Genomic DNA, 17,628 nt, shown 5'->3' with positions numbered 1-17,628 from the left:
CCCCAAGAACATAAAAGGGAGTCACAGGGAGAGAGAGAGGGGAGAGGGAGGAGGAATTTTCTTGCCTCCTTTTCTGTAATTTTCTATTCCAAGCATGCTCAGGTAGCAGGCGTGTTTGTCCCCCCCTCGGCCCTCGCGGCCTCGCCCCCTCCTTTTGTGCTCCTGCTTGCTTGCGGCCAGAGCACAGGCATCTTCTTTTGTTTCATTTGTATGCTATACTGACAGCTTCTCAGAGCAGAGGCATCCCGCATCCCGCACCCCTTCCAGGCTTCCACTGCCACTGGCAATTTGGTTCCGTGGGAAGAGAAAGGCTGCATGATTCTTCCTCGCCTTGGCCTCACCCTTGCTTCCATGTTTGAACACGGAGCAAGCTCCTGAACTCGTTGCCGAGGAGGCCACGCTCTTGCGCTGCCTTGGCAATGGGGGTGGTTCTTGCTGCTTCCTCCCTGGTCCTGTTGCTGCTCCTGCTCTTCTGCTCTTGCGGGCCTGCAAGCGGCCTCCTCTCCCCCAAGGGTGTAAACTATGAAGGTCAATGTCAAGAGATATCTTGTTTATTTTGTGTTTGTTCTCTTTCATTGGTCCTTATAATCATCCTTGTGATTCTCTCAAATCAAACAACTCTCTAATTGGTTCTTCATTTTTTCCCGTTTTGCTACATTGTTGTAGTGACAGTCTCTCATTTGTTTGCAGTTCAAGCTCTCATGATAATCAAGGACTACCTCAAGGATCCTCATGGTGTGCTAAAGAACTGGGACCAAGACTCTGTGGATCCTTGCAGCTGGACCATGGTCACTTGCTCTCCAGAGAATCTTGTCACCGGCTTGTAAGCAAGTCACCTACCACTTTTTGTGTGCGCGCGCTTCAGCTCAATCAATGTTTCCTCTGCATCTTATCGTTTCTCTGGCTATTTCCATTTGGCAGAGAAACACCAAGCCAGAACCTTTCTGGCATTCTCTCCCCAAGTATAGGGAATTTGACCAACCTTGAGACAGTGTAAGCTTTGCTGCCATGGTTAGCTTAGCCAAATTTCTACATTTACTATGTTTCTTGGGGCAAGAAGAGATCTCATTTTGGTTCTCTATGTGTTCTTTATAGTCTTCTGCAGAACAACAACATAAACGGGTTAATCCCAGCAGAGATTGGCAAGCTAAGAAAGCTCAAAACGCTTGACCTGTCCAGCAACCACCTCTCTGGTGAAATCCCAAGCTCTGTGGGCCACCTTGAAAGCCTTCAGTATCTGTGAGTGCAATTCTGCTCCACTGTACTAGCTTTGAACAGTTGGACTTCTGTTCCACCGTACTTGTCTTGAATGCTATTCTGGAGGTTTTCTATTCATGTCCTGTTGTTCCTCAGGAGACACGAAGTGTCTATTCTTACTTTTAATTACTCCAACATTGTGCTCTTACTAGGAGGCTTAACAACAACACATTGTCTGGTGCCTTCCCTTCATCATCAGCTAATTTATCACACCTTATTTTCCTGTGAGTACTCATTGCTTGTTTTGCTGTTCCGTGATATGTGTCCTGTGTTGGCTATGTGGTGATCATTGATCACTGTTAACTTGCATTCTTTCAGGGATCTGTCCTACAATAATTTGAGTGGTCCAATCCCAGGGTCCCTGACAAGGACTTTCAAGTAAGGCTATAGCCTTCTGTTATTTATCTTGACCAAAATTTCCACTTCCACTGAAACATATTTACCTTCAAACTTTGAGTTACCAGGAATAAAAATATTCACACAATTCTCTTGCAGCATTGTAGGGAATCCACTGATCTGTGCAGCAACCATGGAACAAGATTGTTATGGGTCTTTACCTATGCCAATGTCTTACGGCCTGAATAACACACAGGGTATGCAGAGTCAATCAGTTCATGATGCTAGCAATTGTATTAAGGACACTTGTGCTCAATTATCTCACAGATTCAAGTATAATTTTGTAGATAGCAAATTGATCTAATGACAACTTTTATCTAAAGGAACTCTGGTGCCTGCGAAAGCAAAGAGCCATAAAGTTGCAATTGCATTTGGTGCTACAACTGGCTTCATCAGCCTCGTTTTCCTTGCCGTTGGTTTGCTATTCTGGTGGAGGTGTAGGCGAAACCGGAAGACTCTTTTCAACATTGATGGTAAGTAAAATGCTTAAGTTACTAATCAATTCATGAACTAAGTACCTTGATCGTGAATCTTGATGGTCAGTGTTTGATCTCCATCTTACTGTATTGGCTACTGCAGACCAGCACATAGAGAACGTCAACCTCGGAAATATGAAGCGGTTTCAATTCAGAGAGCTCCAGGCTGCAACAGAAAACTTCAGCAGCAAGAACATATTAGGAAAAGGCGGGTTTGGTATCGTTTACCGGGGGCAGCTCCCAGATGGAAGTCTTGTAGCCGTCAAGAGGCTCAAAGATGGTAATGCTGCAGGCGGGGAAGCACAGTTTCAGACTGAAGTCGAGATGATCAGCTTGGCAGTGCACAGGAACCTTCTGAGACTCTATGGATTCTGCATGACCGCCAGTGAGAGGCTACTAGTCTATCCATACATGTCGAATGGGAGTGTCGCATTGCGCCTGAAAGGTAAGCAGTTTTTCAAGTTATGAATGCACTAGTCACCAGTGTCACGAGCCTTTCTTTGTTGAAGATTAAATTTCCTCAAGTAAATGTATATGGAATTAAACATGACTGCTTGATTTTATTCCCAAACAATGCGACTACCTGATATAATTGAAGGCAGAACCTACCCAAGCTGAGAAGCAGAACAAAAGAAGATTTGAAATTTGATTTTTTCGTTCTGTTTCCATTTCCTCTGCTTTGGGCAGAATATTAGAACAAAGAATATGATTCCCTTATAACCAAAACATTAACTTTTTTTCACCAACTTAAACTACAGGGAAGCCACCACTGGACTGGATCACCAGAAAGAGGATAGCACTTGGTGCAGCACGAGGTCTACTGTACCTGCACGAGCAGTGTGATCCCAAGATCATCCACAGAGATGTTAAGGCAGCAAACATACTGCTAGATGACTGTTGCGAAGCAATTGTCGGGGACTTTGGGCTTGCAAAGCTCCTAGACCACCGTGAATCACATGTCACCACAGCTGTGCGGGGAACTGTCGGCCACATCGCTCCTGAGTACCTCTCCACCGGCCAGTCATCTGAGAAAACAGATGTCTTTGGTTTTGGAATCCTGCTGCTGGAGCTGATCACTGGTCAGACGGCACTGGAGTTTGGGAAGTCATCAAATCAGAAGGGAGCCATGTTAGACTGGGTAAGTTAATGCAATATCAGTTTAATATGGTCTACATAACTTGTTCTTTTATTCTTTGACCTGCCAATGCCCCATTCTAGTTTCTGACCCTTGGGAGGAATTACAATTATATAGACAAGCTAGTTAGAGGTTTACTAGCTACTCCCAAAGGGACATTGATGCTGTTCAGGGAGTAGTTTACTAGCAAGTAAACTAATAAATAATAAGTACCCTCCCAAAGTTAGGAATTCCCCTTAATAGAGAAGGCATGGCATATGATCATACCTGAGCTAACGGACATTGATGCTGTTCAGGTGAAGAAGATGCACCAAGAGAAGCAGCTGGACATACTTGTCGACAAGGGCCTGGGGAGCAAATATGACCGCATTGAGCTGGAGGAGATGGTGCAAGTGGCACTGCTATGTACTCAGTTCCTCCCTGGTCATAGGCCCAAAATGTCAGAGGTGGTCAGGATGCTGGAAGGCGATGGGCTTGCAGAGCGGTGGGAGGCGTCGCAACACACTGAGTCACACAAATTCAAGGTGCCTGAGTTCTCCTTCAGCCGCTGCCACTCTGACCTGACGGATGACTCGTCGCTGCTGGTGCAAGCAGTGGAACTTTCTGGGCCGAGATGATACCATTGGAGACGGTCCGAGGCAAGAAGTATTCAGCAGTTGTTTCCCAGTAGAATATGTAAATACTACAAAGTGAAGCAACTGATGCTGCATCCTGTCAGAAATCGAAGCAGATCTCAATCAGCTGAACTGTACAAAGATTAAAAAAAGAGCACAACCTAGTCTAGGCATGGTACATTACTACATCTACAGGTTATGTAACTGTTGGTAGAATAAGACCATAGAGCAATATTTCCAATTTCTAATGTAAGATATTTTTGTATTTTTTCTTTATATTCTATTACTCTAGTTATAATTTGTAAAAAGCAAAAACTTTTCCCATTGGAATGCAGAGGCTTGGAAGTGTCCATGTTGTCTGTGCATTGGTCAACTCTCCCAGATTGTTGTTGAAACTCAACTTCTGTCCTACATCTATACAAATACAAAATCTTCACCAGAAAATAGCAAATATTTTGCGTGGATATCTGACTCCATGTAACAGAACATTGTATGATGGCAATAAGGATCAAATATGGAAGGCTACAGTTTCAAACCGAAAAAAGTTACAGCAGGCTAAAAATCTGCATGCCCATGTTAGGAATCATCTGGAACATTCTGTCAAAATGATGACCATGTCTACCTTTCGTGTAATATCAAAATTTGATTCTGTAAGTCAGGACGGTCCAGCCTACGATAGTTAGACCTCCTAGGGCGCTCGTCAGCAGCGCGTCGTTTGTGTTAAACTCTTCCACCTTAATTAAAATGATGCCCAAATCTTTTGCGCATTCGAGAAAAAACATTCTGTTAAAAAAAAGGAACCGACAGGGGGCAGGAATTAAACACCAAAGTCTAAAACAAAAGCAAAAGAAATCAAGTGTAACGAAGATCTATGTGGTGAGTATCGGAGGGAGATAATTGGTGCAATAGTTGATTTGTATTGTTGAGCCCCATGGGCAGACTATATAAGAGTATATTGCTTGGAGGCAAGAAGCACCATTAGAGATAAGGCAAGTCAGGGTTACATGATCATAATCTACCATATTTGGAGATATCCCAATACTCTAACAACCCCTGCAGTCACAACGGGAGTGGCGCAGACGATGAGAGTGGAGAAGAAGCTGAAGGTAGTAAGCTGACAAACTGACATCCCCCTTGTAGTCAAATGGTTGATGTGTCGCAGATGTTGTGGCCGGAGTGCTCAAGCAAGGCGGTAGCCCTTTGTGCCAACGTCGAGGTAGCCGAGCATGGGTCGAAGTAGGCATGATAGAAGATGTGCTAGAGATAGTCGTGGTTAGCATAGTAGTCAAGGTAGCTGATGTCGAGGCGGTCGCACACGAAACCGCGGGTGCAAAACATGCGTCGTAGTGATGATGGAGATGTGTCGAGGTAGTCATCGTGGAAGAAGGCGACGCCGAGGACGACGCAGTCACTGCCATTGAGGACGTAGACAAAAATGGTGATGCATTCAAACCGTCATGGATGAAGCATGCATCGGGTTTGCCACAGGAACACGTCGTGGATGAAGGCACATGCCAGTATTACCAATACTGGATGTTCTAGGTAGAGGGCCCCAACCATGCGTTAGCGTTTAAATGTCTAGCAGAGAGGGTCTCGACGATGGTTGTGATGCGTAGAATAGTGGGGTTAGGAGGTGCTATTTGTAGAGAATTAGGGAACACCTCACACCAATTATGGGGGTGGTTGGGTGGGTGGGGGTGGATTTCATGTATATAGTCAAGATACAACTTAGTACAAGTTACATGATATACATGTACTAGACTATACATATATCTAATACCCGCCCGCAGTCACAGTGGTAGAAAACTGGACACAGAGACCGGACCTAAAGTCACTGTCCCTTAGTCATGATGTCCGGGAACCGATGTGCGGAGGAGACATGGAGGACATGGACCTGCCCCAAAGCAATGCAGACGAAGTGAATGTCAATCTCGATGTGCTTCGTGCGACAATGATGAACTGGATTGGCTGTCATGTAGACTGCACTAACGTTGTTGCAATAGAAAATAGTCGCCGAAGGAATCGAGACATGAAGCTCCTGAACCAACTATCGCAGCCAGCAGCACTCAGCAACTGCCCGATTCTCTGCCTCTGCACTAGAACGGGACACTGTAGTCTGCCGCTTTGAAGACCAGGAGACCAAGTTGTCGTCTAGGAAGATGCAATAGTAAGAGGTAGAACACCAGGAGTCTGGGCAGCCGACCCGGTCAGCGTCAGAGTAGGCAGCGATGGAGGACACACCACCACTGCCGAAGTGAAGACCGGCATCGAGGGCGCCCTTAACATAGTGCAGGATGCGCTTGATCAAAGTAAGGTGCGGTGTAGGAAGAGGCACACCTGTTGAACGGCGTAGGCGAGGTCTAGGCAAGTCAGAGTGAGGTATTGTAGGGGCGCGTGGGGGCCGACAGCGCTGGAGGGGAAGAGGTCAGGAACATGCGGGCAACGTGAGGTGGGGTGCCCATGCGGCCGTGGAGTCGGTGGCGCAGGAGAGAAATTAGAGCAGGAAGGACTCAAACTCTTGATACCATGTAGAGAATTAGGGAACACCTCACACCTATTATGGAGGGTGGACTCATATATATATTCAAGATACAACTTGGAGTACAAGTTACATGATATACATGTACCGGACTATACATATCTCTAATACTTATGCAGCCCACGATTATCGAAGTAGAGGAAGTAGTTGGTGAAGAGATAACGATGCCGGTGACATGGTTGTGCTGGACGAAGAGGCAGTGCAAGAGCAAACGCTCCCACCCGAACACAAGAAGTCTGGGCCAACACGCTTGCCAGTTTGGACACAAGGTACGCCGGCCCTGAACGCGAGAAGTCTGGGCCAACACGCTTGCCAGTTTGGACGCAAGGTACGGCGACGGCGATAGCGCTCGATGTTGGCGACGAAGAACTCGAAAAGCTTGACAAAGACCAAGTGTAGACAGGTGGCAACGAAGAACTTGAGTGTGTGCGTGAACTTCCTACCTCCTCCATTGCCAATACATACTGCGAGGAAAGCAGGTAAGGTCCTCAAGGGGCAGATTATCAAGCACATATATATCAAACCTCATTGAATGCACTATAATTCTTAGTCATGACTCATTATTTTTTGCATGATATGAAGTATCTGGTATCTTCTGTAGACTGTTTGAGTTTGTCCTAAAAATTCAAATGAAAAGGCTCACTAATCATTCTCTAATAAATATTTGAGGCAAAAGCAAAGTATCCACATCGGCCATTCTATCTCAAAGTTGTATTAGCTATCCAACAGCATACATTTTACAATAACCCAAAATGAAACCATCAATGGTAAATCCTAAAAGAAAAGTTTGGGCACAAACTCTTAACAAAATGATTTCAAGGTGCCAGAGAAACTATCTAGTGACATGACAGGATGCTTTAGAACTTTTCCCATGTATGTCAAGTTCCTACCTCACATGAGGTTCCAAAAGCGGAATGGCTAAGGGAAATGCCAACAGCTGACTGTGACAGAACCACCCAAATTATATGGCCCGCGTGCACCCGCCGGATAACTCCGGTAGTGTGTCGGGTGTCCTCGAGAAACCCCAAATCATCCACATTTTACAACTCATACAGGATCAATATGTAGTTACCACAACATTACAACAGTTGGTACAAAAGTAACTTATATCAGAGTGCGAAAGATTTACAATATTAGGTTACAAAACATGTTCAAAGTAAAAACTAAACTTAAGTTCCAAAAGATGGGAGAACTGCGGAAGCAACTTAAGTAAAACACCTAAGGTAGGAGAGACAGCCAGATCATATCGAGCCCACCGATATGACCGCAATTAGCAGCACAAGTCAGAACCTGCAACAGGGGTTAACAAACCGTGAGTACTTGAGGGTACTCAACAAGTCTTATCCGACCAAAAGAGAAGACTCCAAGGGCATGCTGGCTTAAAGGAAAGATTGAAGCAAGAAGTAACTTTTGCAGAAAAGCTTACTATGAGTGGATCTTTACTTTCAATGTTTTAGCTTTGTATTGAGTCATTAGTAGTATCCAGTTTGCACCTGATCTAGTTCAATCACTTCATTAACCATCTCATCTTATGTTCATCTCTTATCCACAAGTAACCATGTTACTATCAGTACCATGTTCCATTGATTAACAACGATGTAGATCAGGGAATCGAGTCTCCTTCTCCGAGAAGCATGACGATTCGAATCGATTTGGCCTAGCTGGGGTTTCCTTACCACACGACATATGTAGGTCCAAGACTTACATATATCAACCTTTACTCGGATCCTCCAAAACGTGAACCGGTCTACGCTACCTGAGAATACAGTACTCCACCGTCCTACGTCATCCGTGATGTTTTCGTAAGGTGGGTACACGCTACTCTCACCATCTTCCACCCCCAGTGCGCAGTTAGCTTTTCACATAATGGAATAGCCGAGGTCTTAGGCTTGCCGGAGTATGTGGCTAGTACTACAAGGTCTCGACTCACACAGGTCTAACAATGAACGGTCCTCAATCGACACAGGCGGAGCACTACATCGAATCATTTCACGATGCAAGCTACCCTCCCGGTCTCAATTTAAACATTAACATATTCATGGTATTCTCACGATCCATAAACGGAGCCGAGAAGAACCAAGGTAAAACCTATATCTCGCGAATGATGAAACCATCATCTGACTTCTATCGAAGTCTAAGCATTACTAAGCATAAGAGATACCGACCTATTCATACTAGCAGGGTACGACTAAGAATACATGAAATCAAGGTAATTATGCAGCAACGGTATTTGACCAACTCCTAATTACTTAATGCACATCTCACAAGACTTAAAGTGTAATAAAGATTTGTAAATACTAGAGAAGGGTTTATGCTCGGGGCTTGCCTGTGTTGCAAAGAAGGTTAGATTCCACGGTGGATCAAAGGAGTTAGACTAGGCACCAACACCACGGGTGGATGGACCTTCTCCAAAGTTTGATCAACATGAGCCTTCTCACTCTCGTACACTATACTCTCGTACACTATACGTAATAAAATGATGTTTTGCTTAACATGATGGACTACATGCCATGGTGCATGATGAGAGACACACAATTACATTAACAGAAGTCTAACAAAGTTAAGAAAATTGAGTACAACTTTCCTTCACCAAGAAACTAAGGTTATTAGCATAAACGTATCTTAGTTAATTAACTATCAAGTTAATTAGTTATTTATCATGAAAGGCATAACTTAACATGGATCAGCAAGAAGTGATTAACGTTCATCTTAACCCATGATCTTTAGAAGGAACTTATAAAACTAAACTAATTACCATTTTAATAATTATATAAACAAGTTGATTACGTGGTTATTAAGAAAGCAACACTCATCACATTACACTAGTCAAGCAAGGCAAGGCATTTAACTAGCATAACACAAGGTTCAACCATGAGAGCAAGCAAGGATCATCACATGACCTAATCACATGCATTAACTAATTAGTCATATAAGTAAACTACTTTATTAACTAACAAGTTAATTAATTATAAGCATAACATGGAAAGGATTAAGTTGCCAAGGAACAACAAAGGGTTTGGTGTCCCAAGGTCTACAATCAAGGGATAAAGACACACCAAAGTCATTTTATGATTTATCCTAATTATTTAGGTATTTATTAATTAATAATTAAAGCATGTAATTAAGTGGATAAATTAAAATTATCAAAAGAGTACCATAATTTTTATGAAGGCAGGTCTAAGCATGTAAAGCATACACAAAAAGTTTCATGATTAAAGGATTATTATTTTAGCCTATAAAAATCATAGAAGGTACATTTATTAATTAAAAGAGGTATTTTTTAGACATACCAAAACTACTGAAAATGACCAATTCATATTTTTCCATGATTAAGCATATCATAACAAAGCTACACAAATTTTTTACATTTTTATTAGCTCTAATTATTTGGTTATGAATTTTACAAGAATCAGCACATTTAACATTTTCTAAAAAAGATAAAACCGAGGAAAACATTTTCCACTCAACCCTCAGCGGTCACTGACACGCGGGACCCGGTCAACAGCGCAGCGCGCCTGCGTAGACTGCGGCGGCGGCGACGCCGCCTTTGACCGGCGGGTACTTGCCGACGGCGAGGTCGTCGTCGACGAGGCTTGGCCCGGCGGACTCCTCTCGACCTCACGCACACGCTGGTGGTACTCGTTGAGCGAAACGGGCACGGCAGCAACCACACCGGTGACTATGGCGGCACGACGGCGCTCCGGCAAGGCGGAGGCGGCCGACGGCGAGGCTACCGGTGACGGGGACTACACCTGAATGCTCCCCACAACCTCGTGGACACTACTACGGTACTGGTTGTTCGGATTAGGGCGTTGCGCGAGCTTGGCAGCGGCCATGGCGGCACGGCGGCGCGACAGCGTTCTGGCGGCTATGGTGCGGTAGAGACTAAGCGAGCGGCGCGGTTAGCACCCGGAGTTCACCGCGACTTCGATGCGCGTCATGGTTGAGACGGGGACGAGGCGGAGCTCGGTGGTCGACGGTTAGGACGACGGCGGCGTCATGAACTCGCAGCAGTGATGACGTTCTGGCGCGTCTGTGGCTTATCTGCGAAAACTGGCAAGCCGATAAGCATCAGGGGATCATGGCGAAGCTAGCACGCGAAACGTCTTGGCGAGAGGCTCATCGGAGCGGCCTGGCCACGGTGGGGGTGGTCACGGCGGCGCTGCGGACGTCGCCGAGGAAGATGATGGCGTCTAGCCAACTCAGGCGGGTAGAGTTGGCGCTGGATGGCTCAGCAGATGCGCAAAGTCATGGCAGAGCTGGCTGCGAGAGCAATTGGGCGCGGGTGGAGCAAAGGTGGAGGAATCGGCGGCGGAGCAAGAGCTCGACGACGGCGCTGGAAGAAGGGAAAGGCGAGGACGGTGGCCGGTCGGGCGAGGTATTGACGAGGGCGAAGCGTCCAGGCGTCCAGCTCCTGCTTGGGGTCTTGCCACCGAAGCAGCTGCGTTTTTGCACGCGCGAAGGCGGCGCGAAACGGTCGGCGGCGGCGGCGGCGAGCAGGCAGAGTGCTCCGCGCGATGTTACTGTAGCAACCTGACAGTCCACCTTCTTCTTCCCTATTCTCCCAAATCCAAACAGCAGCTCGATGATCACCAAAAATGAAAGTTGTTCATCTTCATGAGGTCTTCATCTTTGCTTTAAGGCTCACCTCCTAATTCTAACTGGATTGAGAGATCAAGGAGCGAGAACAGGGGTAGGATGACACTGAAACACTAATCTCCCAGCCCTGACTGTTAGGGTTTTGAAAATCAGTTAGATTAACAACTTTGGTGAACTAATTAGGGACTAAACATTGATAAAAAATTTCAACTAATAACACATTAACATAGCTCAAGCATTACTCCAATTCATGCAACAAGAGTTGGGCAAATTTTATTCATGAAAATCATTTTAATAAATCACCAAAGATTGAACTTAATAACTAAAATTCAGGGACTTAATCAAAATGGCCGTGTGAAATTCAGCACCAAATCCAATCTTTGAGCTCAAATTTAAACATGTTTAACTTGGAAACATCATCACATGTTGATTCTATAAGAAAGCACTCACTTTTGTACTACAAGTTTTATTTTAACAAAATTTTACTTGTTTAGGCAAATTCATATATATAAAATCACACAGTGTCTTAATCACCATTATTGATATCATTTCATGCAACATGTGGAACATAATATATGCAACATATGAAACACCACAATGAAACATGGACATGCTATAATTGAAATTTGAAATGCATAAATGACATGACACTTGGTGATTATGCTTGATGATGCTCATGATCAAGTTTTTAATTGCTTTTAACATCTGGGATGTTACACTGGCACAAAAGAAAAAATCAAACTAGAATCCAAGACACCCACCCTTCCTTTCTCTTTTGCAAAAGATATTCATAAAGAGAGCAAGGGGCATCTGCACCCTTCACTTCCTTTTTTTGTTATAAATTCTTCGACCTTTGGTTTCCAAAGTCTTAACACCTTAACTGTGAGAGTCTTCAAACTGGTTTCCAAAGTTCTTTGGCACTTATTCAATCAGACGATCCTGACTTGCCTGAAAAAAGTGCTCTGTTTTATTCTCTATTCTACAAACTGGAGTAAAGCTTATCTGAAAATGACACTGCATTTGAAGATTGGCATCAAGGCAGGCAGTGCACTAGCAGCATCCAGAGGCTACAAGCTAGGGCCTAGGGGCACAGCTCTGCTCAGCCCCATGAATGGCACTACATGTTACTCTCTGGATTCCAGTGCCACCCTACTATTAGACTACACACTGAAGTACTGGACTTCGAACAGTGGTAACTGCCACTGACACACCTCCAAATTAAGTTCAAAAAACCATAAGAAACTATGAGAGACCAGAAGAATGGGAGAAGATACGTAAGCTACGAAATTAGCTAATACCTCTATACTTTAGAAGTACAAGTCGCAAGGTTCTATGTTCATGAATTGTAATTTCAGTACTAACCTTTTCGAGCAGGAAGCTGTGGGGAGAAGTTCTCCAACGGCCAGGCCATGCGATGGACGCCATGCAGTGCAAAGCGTGGTTTACTGTCATTCTGATGCTAAGTGTCTCTGCGTGTCATGTGATAAACAGGTTCATTCTGCTAATGAAGTGGCATCATGTCATGAGCGCGTGCATGTATGTGAGGTATGCAAGAGTGCATCCACAGTGTTGACGTGCTGTGCAGATGCACCAACACTATGTACCACCTGTAATGCAAAGGTGCACTCTGCAAATACACTAGCTCAGAGACACCAGCGAGTGCCTGTGCTGCCACTTCAAGCTGCTACTATTCCAGCTGCCTCCTGTTTTGATGAGGGAAAAGCTTTTGTTATTACCCATGGTATCAAGGAGGAAGAAGAGGAAGTGGATTCTTGGCTCCTGCTCACGGAGGATTCTGATTATAGCAATTGTACCAACTCCATCGCCACTGCAAACAACAATAGCAACAAGAAAATGGTTTTTGGTGATGTAGATCAATATTTTGATTTTAGTGGATATAATCCGTACTATCACAGCAACATCACCGGATACCCAGAGGAGCAGTACAGAATGCAAGAGCAACAGCAGATACATAGAAGGTATCTAGAGAAGGAATGGAGTGAGTGTGTAGTACCTTCACAGCTCGCCATGGTATATGAGCAGCAGCAGAGTGTTTATGGAATTGGAGGGGCAAAAAACGCGGCCTCTGTCACCAGCAGCGTAAGTAATCTATTTCTATATTAATCATGAACTGATCTATTAATCTTAAGCACCATCGTCTCAGGTTAATCCATTAATAAACTGCCGTACTCTAAACTATCATGTAGTGATCTATTTATCTTCTGAATAAGCATCCAAATTGATTGAATCAATACTCTGCAAAACTTCACTGTGGGTGCAAAAGGATGCAACTCATCTGTATTCTATATTCTTATTTTGCATTAGCTTGCCTCTTTATGTTTATCTTTCTTCCTTTTAAATCTTTTAGACAAATAATTTCCTCCAGTTATCTCCCTACATTAGGATCCAAACAAGAACCAATAGAGTGGTTGCAGTTCTATATTCTGACAAAGCCCATTAATCATGTACAAGTTCTCAACTTGTGATATACTACATTTTAGTTTATAGAGTAAAAGTCAAAACAATTGGATCCCAGATCAATATTATTGCATGGTATGTATACCTGCAATTTATCATTCACATATTCAGTAACTATTTGCCAATTTCATCTCAGATATCTCTTTCATCAATGGAGGCGGGTATAGTACCAGACAATACCATAGCAGGTATATCAAACCTCAATATTCTGACAACTGGTGGGGTGGACCTATTACCAGTCCGCTCGTTTCAGATGCCAGTGCATTTGAGCCCCAGGGACAGAGCAGCCAGGATCCTTAGGTACAAGGAGAAAAGGCAGGCAAGAAAGTTTGATAAGACCATAAGGTACGCAACAAGAAAAGCATATGCTGAAGCACGGCCCCAGATCAAGGGTCGCTTCGCCAAAATATCAGATGTAGAGCTTAAAGTGGATCAGATGTCCTCGCCACCAGATCTACCCAATAGTAGCTATGGTACCGTTCCATGGTTCTGATATAATGAGAGGAAATACTATGTTCCGTTTACAATCTGATAGGGTCAGCAATCATATGGTTTGCTGTGACCAGAAGCTCTAGGATATAATGAATAGTTTTTTTTTTTTTGGCAGACTGCTTATTTCATTATCTTGGTACTACACTTTTGTTTTGTAAGTTCACTTGAAATATTCTATTGTTAGAGCATGCTCTGATAACAAAAGGTTAATGGTAAAATATCAGTGTTTCAGATGACTAGCAATAGAAGCTACAACCATGCCAATGGCACTCAACTGAAAGTAAGATATCATATTTTGAATGCCATAGACTGGTTATCAATCAAAACAATTAAAAACGACTCATGGGCATAACTTATAATATGCTTCTGTGCTATCTTTAGTAAAAGTGAACATGAATTTTAGCTTAGAGAAGGTAGCATAAATTGCAATATTCTTATTGTTTCACATAACTTCATGAGAAGTTAGCATTGATTTAAGCCCAGTATTGAAAGGGCGAACTGGCCAAGGTACAGGCAGACATGCGCACTGCTAACGTTTTCCATTAACTGTTGTGTGTGTGCTATAGAATGTGACCTAATTTTACATCAATAGATAATGCCCAAGTGACATCTATAGTGATGCACACCTAGAGAAGGGCACTAATGTATTGTTACTTATCAAGAACCAGCACAAAAGGAAAACAGCAGAATGCTCTGATACTGCAGTACAACATGTTCCTTTTCACACTTCTCAATCCATCCACGTGTTCCTTTTCGCCTTCGGAACTTATACAGCTTAATCAATCCCCATGTTCCTTATCATCTTCCAGACTTTGCACAGCTCAATCAATCCTCATGTTCCTCTTCACCTTCAGAATCTACATGAGGGTGGGTAACAGTGAGTCTTATGATACATAAATAAATCTGATTCTTATAGTACGTGTTAGTCTTTTAGCAAGTGATAGATAATGCATGAGCCCCAAGACATACATGCATGGCTGGAATACTAAGAGCTGATGGTATATTCAACTGTAACCAGAATTTAACTCCAAAGAATGTTTTATCCAATTTCAGCCTCATATAATAACCAAAGAATCTAACGAAAAGGAGAACCTACCAGATCGTATATCATCCCCAACGTGCCCTCTAGACTGTATTTGCTTCACAAGCATCCGATACATTAAAACCGACCAATATATGTGTAGAACAAGTAGTGAGAAGAGAAGACTGTTGAATACATAGTAGTATATTGGCCCGTCAACTTTATGCTTCTCCTTGTCTAGAGTCAGAACAACTTCATAGCTGAAATTTAAGAATAAATGCATAGTCTTATTAATACCGAGCGCCTAAAGTACACAGACCCATGCATTAGTTACTCATCTTTACCTCGTGCTCCAGAGAATCCAGAATGGATAATATATAAGGCGAAGGAGTACCCAGGAACTGACGAAAACAAGAAATGAAACATCTGCAAAAAACTCGTGGCCACTATACTTGGAAATTTTTCCAAGCTCCAGGAACACATCAGTTGCATCATGAATGGCAAGGACAACTGAACCCACCCGAGCAAATCTGTTTTAGAAAAAACATTTCCAGATAATATTATTTTTAAAATGCAACTGCCACTATAAAGAAATATTCACAAACCGTCAGTGTCTGAGTATGTGTTGAGAAGAAAGATGTATGAGAATGCAACTTGACTTGGATTCAAAGATAAATAAAAAAATCCAGATAGCCAGTGTACCTGAATATGTAAGACAGTGCTATCAGACAAACGGTTGCTACATGATGAGTCATTGAAATACCAAAGTCTGAGCGCCTTGTTTCCCAAAACAAAAGGGCAAATATCGAGTATGTGTAAAAACCAGCAACATACATATAGACCGCCTTGAGTTTAAATCTGGGAAATAAAATCCATTTGTTATAACTTGGTACAAATAAAATAATAAAAGGTGGCCAAAGAAGATCTTGCTCCCTCAAAAAACGAGAAGATGTCTGGCATACTTTATTTTTTGATCTGGCCAGATCTGATCACCTGGTCCAACCCAGAAATTTCTTGTGGTTCTGAACCATGGCTCGTTGTACGTCACAGACAATGCCAATAGCTCCCCAGAAAGGAAATAAATGCATTTCCAAGCTGATTCTTTAAATTTCATGATCTTTCTCTTGCCTGCATATGTAGTAGGACCAAGCTTCTCATCCTCCTTGAAAATCAGCTTCCTGGCTAACCACTATACACAAAATGCTGGATGAGGGCTAATGCATAGGCCTACCTTCTGAAAAAGAGAAATAGTTAATCTGGAAGATGTCAAATAACTCTCATTCATTCCCAAAAAGGTACGGCCACAGCTCACAAGTAATCCTCCTTTAGATTCGCTTGAACAGCAAGAAATAAAAAGCAGCCAATTATGGAATAGCGTAGATGCAGCTACTTAATAAACAATTGGCACATCCTCTTAGCAACCTAGCGTGTCGGTGCCTCTGAAAATTTCTGCCTAATAGGCGCCTCCGTAAGTATAATCACTCAGATAGGAATTTAGGTTTTGCCACTCCCTGTCTCAACAGCATGTAACTACACGAGTTACATGTTAGTGAGATAAATAGCAGGGTTTTCAATTTCGGTATTGCAAAAATTTCGGCCACCACCGAAACTACCGAATTTCGTGAAATTCGGCCGAAATTTCGGCGAATTTTTTTTAGAGACTAGCACATGAAGTATGCTTTTTTATAAAAAAACATTTAAATCTAAACAAATATCAGTATGATTTATGACTACACATCTATTGAATACAAAAATATGCAATATAAACAATAAAAAATTGAGTCTAAAGTTATATAACACATGTATTAGTGTATTACAAAATTTCAGATTTTTCTTTCGGCCACCACCGAAATTACCGAATTTCGCGAAATTTCGCCGAAATTTCGAACCCTGTAAATAGTACTAGCAAATCCTGAAATGACAATGGATTGATTGACAAATCCTCTGGATTTCCACCCGCGTTAATCATGAGCAGCGAGCACCTGCTCACAATTCATAGTTCGTCGAAAAATCGACTCCCTCTCTTCATACTTTATGAAATATAACTGGCTCAAGCATCGCTGAAAATGATAGGTAAAAAATGAGCGGGAAAAACAACAACCTCGAATACGAAGCGGTCGAGGAAGAAACGGACGACGAGGAAGAAGACGACGAAAAAGGGAATGGCCGCGAAGTCTGGGTAGGCGGGGTAGCTCTCCGCCTCCCAGTCGATCAGCGGGGGCGAGAAGGCCATCGCCGATCGCCGAGGGAGCCGCAGAGACCAGAGAGGAGCGAAGCGAAGACTTTCCTGGTGCGGTTCGACGGTTCGTTCACTTTTGGTCGCGTGGCGGCTGAAGGGTATCTATGCGAGACGGCCAGATGGGAGAGCTCAATCGGGGGGTGGGGTCCTTCCTGTGGCTTTCCCCTTTCTGTGACCAAGTGAGATTTGCCAGCTGACTTAGAAATTCAGAATAATCGACCCATTCTAGAAGTTTGAAACGATGAAAGCGATTATTATATACAAATAAAATATCGTCATTAGATTACATGCCTTTACTGCCGTTTTTCCTTCAAAACTTACATATACTATTTTTTTTAGAGATAAACGTGGCAACAAATCAACCGCCCCAGAGCTATCCCCG

At 43.2% G+C, this 17,628-nt stretch overlaps 3 protein-coding genes across 3 annotated transcripts; 2 read left to right on the top strand and 1 right to left on the bottom strand.

The window, feature by feature from the left end:
• On the top strand, positions 1-4,228 carry LOC136474694 (LRR receptor kinase SERL2-like). The gene is made up of 11 exons (XM_066472261.1): positions 1-528; positions 691-823; positions 922-993; positions 1,096-1,239; positions 1,410-1,481; positions 1,576-1,635; positions 1,753-1,850; positions 1,977-2,126; positions 2,233-2,574; positions 2,888-3,267; positions 3,561-4,228. The coding sequence occupies exons 1-11, from the start codon at positions 420-422 to the stop codon at positions 3,879-3,881; spliced, it is 1,881 nt and encodes a 626-aa protein (XP_066328358.1). The 5' UTR covers positions 1-419; the 3' UTR covers positions 3,882-4,228.
• A 7,726-nt stretch (positions 4,229-11,954) lies between these two features.
• On the top strand, positions 11,955-14,248 carry LOC136478018 (zinc finger protein HD1-like). The gene is made up of 2 exons (XM_066476339.1): positions 11,955-13,116; positions 13,631-14,248. Exons 1-2 carry the CDS (start codon positions 12,349-12,351, stop codon positions 13,985-13,987), a joined length of 1,125 nt encoding a protein of 374 aa, XP_066332436.1. The 5' UTR covers positions 11,955-12,348; the 3' UTR covers positions 13,988-14,248.
• Positions 14,249-14,437: 189 nt separating this feature from the next.
• Positions 14,438-17,334, bottom strand: LOC136478019 (ASC1-like protein 2). The gene is made up of 6 exons (XM_066476340.1): positions 17,109-17,334; positions 15,970-16,196; positions 15,710-15,865; positions 15,352-15,537; positions 15,083-15,267; positions 14,438-14,843 (listed from the first exon to the last, which is right to left on the bottom strand). The coding sequence occupies exons 1-6, from the start codon at positions 17,238-17,240 to the stop codon at positions 14,812-14,814; spliced, it is 918 nt and encodes a 305-aa protein (XP_066332437.1). The 5' UTR covers positions 17,241-17,334; the 3' UTR covers positions 14,438-14,811.
• Positions 17,335-17,628: the final 294 nt, after the last annotated feature.

This window comes from Miscanthus floridulus, chromosome 8 (genome assembly GCF_019320115.1).
Source record: "Miscanthus floridulus cultivar M001 chromosome 8, ASM1932011v1, whole genome shotgun sequence".
Taxonomy (NCBI): domain Eukaryota; kingdom Viridiplantae; phylum Streptophyta; class Magnoliopsida; order Poales; family Poaceae; genus Miscanthus; species Miscanthus floridulus.
Note: the sequence above shows the minus strand (reverse complement) of the source record. Positions and strands in the feature narration are given on the sequence as shown.